This window comes from Phocoena phocoena, chromosome 6, assembly GCF_963924675.1.
Source record: "Phocoena phocoena chromosome 6, mPhoPho1.1, whole genome shotgun sequence".
Lineage (NCBI taxonomy): Eukaryota > Metazoa > Chordata > Mammalia > Artiodactyla > Phocoenidae > Phocoena > Phocoena phocoena.
Window position 1 is genome coordinate 70865248 of NC_089224.1, and position 8075 is coordinate 70873322.

General features: G+C 38.2%; 1 protein-coding gene across 1 annotated transcript in view; it reads left to right on the plus strand.

The window, feature by feature from the left end:
• OSTF1 (osteoclast stimulating factor 1) overlaps positions 1-7435 on the plus strand; it is a 49150-nt gene extending 41715 nt beyond the window's left edge. Inside the window, exons 9-10 of the mRNA XM_065878546.1 lie at positions 596-694; positions 6921-7435. Coding sequence (XP_065734618.1) covers positions 596-694; positions 6921-6979 — 158 coding nt within the window. The 3' untranslated portion in view covers positions 6980-7435. The remainder of the gene's footprint in view (positions 1-595; positions 695-6920) is intronic.
• Positions 7436-8075: the final 640 nt, after the last annotated feature.

Below are 8075 nucleotides of genomic sequence, written 5' to 3' on the forward strand. Positions count from 1 at the left end.
GGGACAGTCAACTCCTCACTGAAAAGTTCACATGCAATTCTATAGGGACTCGAAAGGAAGGCTATATTTTAATTGTGTATAATTATTACAGGTGCAGCAATAAGCTCCCTGATTAAAGCTGCCAAATATGCTATTACTGTTTTGAGAAAGTTTTACTGTTTGGAAAGAGCCTAGTTCGGGGCCAGAATGGTTCTCTAGCCAGTTCTGCCAAAAGTGATTAGTTTTGATGGAAAGAGGATTGGCTGCTATATAATTAACACTACTGTTTGTTATATAAGAAAGTTGTTAAGAGAGTGAATCCTAAGAGTTCTCATTACAAGGAAAAAAAAATTTTTATATTCTTTTAATTTTGTATCTATATGGGATGATGGATGTTTACTAGTACTTACTGTGATAATCATTTCATGATGTTCGTAAGTCAAATCATTATCTGTACACCTTAAACTTATACAGCGCTGTGTGTCAATTATATCTCAATATAACTGGAAGAAAGAAAAGAAAAAGAGAAAAAAGAAACTAAAAAAAAAAAAAAAAAGGTTTGGCTGCTACTATAGAGTCTTCAAAACACCTAATTTACTTTCTTGTGTTGGGGAAGGTGCTAGAACAGACTTAAGAAACAATGAGAAGAAGCTGGCCCTGGACATGGCTACTAATGCTGCCTGTGCATCTCTCCTGAAAAAGAAACAGGGAACAGGTACTTGATTTAAATCCTTCTTCCTCCTGATGCCATCATGACTAAGAGTTATCGATTTAATATTAGGGAAAATTTTTTCTTGGTAAATTCTTCAGGTGATTCTAAAGTTAGATTTTATATCCTTGGTCTGAATCAGAACTTCAACATGGAAGAATACCTTGATGCAAACAAATTTGAAGAGACATAGATTTTCTGCTATGATTAGTATGTTTCTTTTATTCCTTGCAATCAAGTTCTAATTACTTTGCTTTCCATTACAGTCCTTATCAGAGAACCATTGTTTCCATATTCTCATTTCAGATTTGTTTTTATGAGTGGTTATCACTAAATATTTTTTAAATTATGCATTCAAGAGCTTTATGATTATATTTTGTTTCTATTTTAAATGAGGGTATCAAAATTATTTGTAATCAAAATTTTGTCATCAAAATTATTCTAGACTTTGTAAATGTATCGGTATCTCTTCACAGTTCTATGCGTGGTTTTTTAAAGATAAGAGTGTATATTCTTTTTCTTTAATTAATTTATTTTTGGCTGTGTTGGGTCTTCGTTGCTGCGCACAAGCTTTCTCTAGTTGTGGCGAGTGGGGGCTGCTCTTCATTGCGGTGCATGGGCTTCTCATTGCGGTGGCTTCTCTTGTTGTGGAGCATGGGCTCTAGATGCGTGGGCTTCAGTAGTTGTGGTACACAGGCTCAGTAGTTGGTGGCTCGCGGGCTGTAGAGTGCAGGCTCACTAGTTGTGGCGCACGGGCTTAGTCGCTCCGCGGCATGTGGGATCTTCCCAGACCGGGGATCGAACCCGTGTCCCCTGCACTGGCAGGTGGATTCTTAACCACTGCGCCACCAGGGAAGTCTAAAGATAGAGTGTATATTCTTAAAGATAATATCTATTGATGTGGGAGAAGAGGTTTGAAAAGTTCACATGCAATTCTATAAAAATGAAGAGTTTGTGTGGTGGTTTTGAAAAGGTGTTAAAGGAAAGAAGAGGTGTTAAACACATTTGCACTGTTCATAATTACTCTTCAGAGATTGGCTTCAGAGATTTGACTTCTCAGTATATAGCCTGCTGAATGTGCTCGCCTAGATTCATTCTAACATGGTGATTCCAGAAAGGAGTACTGGGAGTGGCAGGGTGTGAACTCTTCTTCCCATCCACCTCTCCTCCATCCCTCTTTCATTTATCATCAGCCTCCTGGCTCATGAGAAACCCAGAGAGGTAGAAAAAAAGAAAGGTGGAAGATGCTTGGTTGGAGGGAACATTTGATCTCTTTTTTCTCACTTCTCAAGCCTTACTCTACTTAATTATCTCATGTTTGGCACTTTAATTCCACTTTGAAGTATAAGCCTGTAATGGATACATTTTTACTGCCGTTTTCTAGAAAGGAACTAGTATAATGGAGGATTCACCTTTTGCAAGTCTTTGCATTGCTACTCATCATTCTGGACTTTTTAGTATTGCTTTAGAGTCTGAGGTTTAGACTGGTTCATGTTGGTGGAGAATCACCAAGACAACTTTTTAGAAATTTCCATTATAGAGGCTAAGTGCACGTGTTTTCATTTTATCCTTAGGGTATTATCATTTTCAGAGTTCTCCAACTTGGGTAATGAGATGCTCATTTCTGTTTCTATCATTTGAATCAAATTCCCATTAATGTTTGAACCCTTGGAAAACTTATTTCTCCTTCAGGTATCCCTTGATTTATGAGAAAAGTCAATATTATGCTGTCCCATATTCCATTTCTAGCATAAGCAGCAAAGTATATCAGTCCCCTGGTTTCCTGCTTTAGTCAATTAAAGAAAGCAAACAGCCCCCCTCTCTTCGTGGCTTACCAAGGGAACTTCCCAGAATCATCTTCCTTACCTATCATCAAATTCCCATCATAATTCTCACAAATCCATTGTTCCGTTTGTCCCTTATTTCAGATAAGTGTTTGTTCCAGATTCTTATTTAACCTCAGTTCAGGTATAATGTAAACTATTAAGCAGTTAGGGACTTCTTAATTATTTAAGCCATGAATGTTTGCTGGCAGAGCAAGTCTTTCTTTAAAGTAATTACTCATGCATAGATGTGTATAGGTTCTACCAAATGAGTGAGAAAGTGTTCACCAGCTGAGTGGTGCTCCCTAGCTACATTTTGACTGAGAAGCCGTATTTGCAGCCATGTGGGAGAAACACTTTTACTTGAGGTGGACCTCTCACGCCCTGCTGCCTTGGTTGGGTCAGGAAGAAGGACTATGACCTAATTTCCTTTCTCTGCCACTGACTTCCTGCCGCTATATGGGCACCTCCAAAACATCCTGACTGAGGAGTAAGGTTTCTTATGAGCTAACGGTTATCAGAGTCTCATGCACACTATGAGGTTGATGGTGACAGACAATGAAAATATCACACCTGCTCAGACCCCAGAGAGCTACACCCAGAAGCCTCCACATGAACAGCTGGAGCTGGAAAAGGCAGGTGGCAAACTTTTCTCTTTTTCTCCTCATTTTTCTGTAGTCTTTGTAGAAAAGGGCAGGGATGTTGGTGTTCTGTTTCTCTGTTTACTCCAAGTTTCTTTAGTTTACCTTCCTAAATTTGTGCTCTACTGATTTCAGTAATGAGGTAATTAATCTTGGGGCCTGGCACACAGAACCAAGAAATGAATCTTCGTATTTCATTTTTCATGTTACCTTTTTCTCTGTTTTCTTTTTCTTCATTTGCCCAATTATCCAGTTTAAAAATTTTTAATTTGTATTTTGATCCTCGTTGGAATGAGAGTTTGAATATTTGGCCATATAGCAGATTGCCAGCATGAGTTCTAAGCCAGAAGAGGTATATTCTGACATCGTGGTCCACTTTTAAAAGCACATCTTGAGGGCTTCCCTGGTGGCGCAGTGGTTGAGGGTCCGCCTGCCGATGCAGGGGACACGGGTTTGTGCCCCAGTCCAGGAACATCCCACATGCCGCGGAGCGGCTGGGCCCGTGAGCCATGGCCACTGAGCCTGCGCGTCCGGAGCCTGTGCTCCGCAACGGAAGAGGCCATAACAGTGAGAGGCCCGCGTACCGCAAAAAAAAAAAAAACAACAAAAAAACCCCCAAAAAAACCCACCACATCTTGAATTTCTTATAGGGACAAAATAATTTACATGTTACAGTAACCGTGAAGGGTAACTTTAGGATACAGGGTGGGGTCAAGCCATACTTGAGGATTGAACCTTTCAGTTCTTTTTCCAATTTTTAAAAACTAGGGTATAATTTACATTAAGTAAAGTACATAAATCTTAAGTGTACATCTTGATGATTTTTTTTTTTACTGTGCTTATACTTTTTTTAAAATTCATTAACCTGATTTAATCTACACTGAAATTAACCTTTTTTTTTTTTTTCCGGCTGTGCCACACGGCATGCAGGATCTTAGTTCCCCAACCAGGGATTGAACCTGGGCCCCCTGCAGTGGAAGTGCAGGGTCCTAACCACTAGACCGCCAGGGGATTCCCACTGTGCTTAAACTTATTAACCATAACCCAGATGATAGAGGACACTTCCCGCACAACAGAAGCCTCCCTCAGAATCCTCTGCTTCTCTCACCATAGATTAGTTTTGCCTGTTTTCAAACTTGATATAAATGGGATCAAACAGTGTGTGCTTTTTGGTGTCTAACTTCTTTCACGTAACACGTCTATGAGATTTTACATGTTATTGTGTTTATCCCTCCACCATTTGTTTATTTATTTGTTTGTTTGTCTATCTAAGTTCTGGTGCTTTGGAACATGTAAATCCAGGGCAGTGAGATTGAGAAAAAAAATGGAAGTGAGGTAGGGGAGGCTGAGAAGCACTACTAGGGGATACATTACCATGATAGTCATGCCCCAAGACGGGCTATGAAGATACCGCTCATTATCAGCACTTGGCCATATGAGAAGTTTCCAGAGAAACTGTGCCTCAGAGCAGTCCACAGAAGGAAGGAAGGAGAAGTTTATTTGCCTGGCTCTCACTTTCTGTTTGGTCAGAATTTGCACCGTGGCCAGTCATCTTCCTCTTGCTTAAAGCAAAGTGCCAAAGTAACCATTGAAGGACAAGGAATATCTCCAATATTGAAAAACACAGGTTTGTAGTAGCAAAGTAGAAAGGGGAAGAGCTTTGCTATTTGTCTTTTTGTCTTTAGCTTAAAAGGCTACTTTTACCAAGTTCATGGCCAGTCCTGAAGTTTGTGGGTGTGTATGGAACAGAACAAAATACCTTCCTCCCAGGTCTCCAGAACTCCTCTTAAGGAGAATGGAGAAGAGTACAGTCAACCCAGAGACTTCTAATAGTTTGGAAGCTGAAGTCGTTGAAGGCCACCTCTGTTCCGCGTAAAGCCACTTGTTCTTTTACCTTTCTTTCTCTCTTGTATAAGATAAATCGGTTTCTATATCCCTACCCTCTCCCCTGCCCCTTCCTTTTTCTTTCAATAATCATTTTTCTAAACCTATGAAGACTTAAAAAAAACTACAGTATCATCAAACATCTTGTGATGGTCTAAATTTACCATTTTCTCTTACATGTTTTTTATTCTTTGTTTATTTATTTATGTTTTTTTAAGTAGGGTCCAAACTGATAGCTATGTCTCTTGTTTCTTTGTTTTTCAATTAATGTTTCCTTTCCCTCTCCTTTTCCTCTTTGTTTAGCCTTGCAGTTTATTTGTTAAAGAAACTGGGCCAATTTCCCTGAATTTCCCAGTGTAGACATTGCATGCATGCATTCCCATGGTGTTGTCATGCTCCTCTGTCCTCTGTATTTTTGTCAATTGGTGTTACATCTAGAGGTTTGATTAGATTTGGATTCTATCTATCATCTATCTATCTATCTATCTATCTTAGGGATAGAGGGAAGAATATTTCATAAAGAAAATTGTGTTCTTCTATCAGAGGCGCATAGTATCTGTTTGTCACTTGTCCTGCAATGTTAGCATCCATGGATGATCATTGTCTAGATTCATTATTTCACTAATGGTTGCAAAATGGTGATATTCTAATTTTGTCACTCCTTTCTTGGTTATTAGTTGGAACATTCTATAAAGAAAAATTTCCCCTTATCAACTCTTTGGTTACTTGAGCAATAGTTTGTATATCAGGGGCAGAATAAAGCCTTGATTTTTATTTACCTTTTAAGAGTTTTCAAAATAACCTGCTGGTTCCCTGTTATTTTTCGAAGGGGGCCAATGAATTTTCTTTGGTGTGTGTTAAAATATTTGCTGTGTTTTAATCCAGCATAGTTTCCTTACTGGTAGCCTATCTTTGGCTAGTGGAGGCCTCTTCTGGTTGGATCCTGAGCCCTTTTAAAATGATGCTATCTTTGCTAGGATCCTTGTTTTATGGCATAACAAGAGGTTTCAGGTCTCTCTTTTACAGTTTCTTCCCCAGACTTGGAATCAGTCATATCTCCAATGAGCATGGGCTTATAGTATTTAGAGACCATGTTCTGGGTGCTATATATAACATACATTTATCGAGCTCTAACAATGTGCTTATACTTGCATTTCAGTTTTCCCCTTAAAACTATACCTCGTGTAACCTGTTGCTATAGGAATTTGACTAGACAGTTTGAATTTGACTGGACAGGTGAACAGTTAAAGATCAGATGTCTTCCTTTTGAACTCTGTTTAAGGTTGACTTAACATTTGATGGGGTTCAGCTCTTTCTATTTTAAAACTTTTATTTTTCAATTCAGTTTCTTTTGCTTCTGAGTATACTTTATCAATGTTTTCTAAAATGAAACTGAAGCTTTTGTGTTTTCATTCTCTTTCTTTTTCTTTTCCTTTTCCCCCCCTCATTAGTTATCTTTCTACCCAGTGACCTTGCCCTCAGGTAAGGCCACAGGTTGTCGACTGACTGAAGCCACCTGTGCACTTGTCATTGGGAAAGGAGGTTGGATGCACAGTTGTCAGGGTGGACGGGCTTCTGGTGTGTTCCACATTGGTCATGGTGCATGCAGCTGTCGTATTAGATAGACGAATGGTACCTCAGCACCATGTGCTTTACTTTTCTGCATGTCTAGGTAACAATGCAGACAAATGGTCAGCCTCTGTGGCAACTGAAACTAATCAGTTAGACTGGAAAGCAAAAGTAGAAAAATATCCTTGGAGAAAATACAACCCGTAGGTCTGAGGGAAGATTACAGTGCTTTGAATTGTCAGGAGCTTTGAAAGTGAAAACAAAATCTGAGCCATTTGTAATTTCTCTGTTTTGCTTTTCCCCCATTCCTTTTAGATGCAGTCCGAACATTAAGCAATGCCGAGGACTATCTTGATGATGAAGACTCAGATTAATTCCTTTCCAGAGCTTTGAGATCTAAAACTTGTGTTGCTTTTGCCATTTCAAAACCTTGTCTTTGCCAGAAGAGTGTTGGTAACTGTAAAAAAAGAGAGAAAAAAGTCTATATGAACGTGGCAGTATTGCACTGTTTGAATAAAACATGTAAATGAATAGGTCTCACCTTTAGTTTGCCAATAAGTGACTGGATATTTTGCTGTATAAAGTACATTTTTGTTCACCAGAGTAGAACAAGAAGAGATTATTTCTATTTATCAAGCTTAAAAGAATTTTAAGAATTTTTTTCTTTAAAAAAATCGGGATTTTTTTTTTTTTTTTAAAGTTCTTTACCTCAAGGATTGAGATATTTTGAATGGATTTTTCAAGGGGGGAATGCTTATAATAATAAACTGAAAGACTTAATAGAAAATCGTCAGCTATTCTGACAAAAATAAACATTTTAAGAGACTTTATTTCCTTTGTTTTGTGGTATCACTCTTTGCTGGTAAATAAAGCTTTTTATATTTATATTTAGGTAAAGACTGATTTGATTTTTTAAATAACATTTTGTATTATTAGCACAGAAGAATCATAGTAGCCAAATTTTCTTTCCTTTTTTTTTTTTTTCTGGATAGAGTGTATTTTATTGATGGTACATGACAAAGTAGGGTTCCCTAAGCCCCTCCCGTTCTTTAGGGGGTCTGGGACGGAAATTGTGTGGAGGTCGGGAGATTCTCAGTGTCTTGGGGGATCCAGCTGGCATAGTAGCCAAACTTCTGTTCAGCCTTCTATATCTGCTTTGATTAAAGTGAAGACAACAGTCATTAAGGAGATACATTTCTAATAAAAGATATAAACTTTAATAATTATGAGACTTTCAATTTTCTCTCCAATGTTGGCCTTAATATGAAGAAACCCAGCAACTCATTAAAGTTTGCTTAAGGTTTAAAAGATTAAAAAATTGATTTCCTTATTATGGAAGCTGCTGTAATTTTTCATAATGGAGTAGTGTTCAATTTTTCACTTTGGTGACAATTATTTTCTCTAAACATGGCTCTACCTCGTAATGATCTGGATTCTTTTGCTAAAACATCAGTTTAACATTGCAGGGAG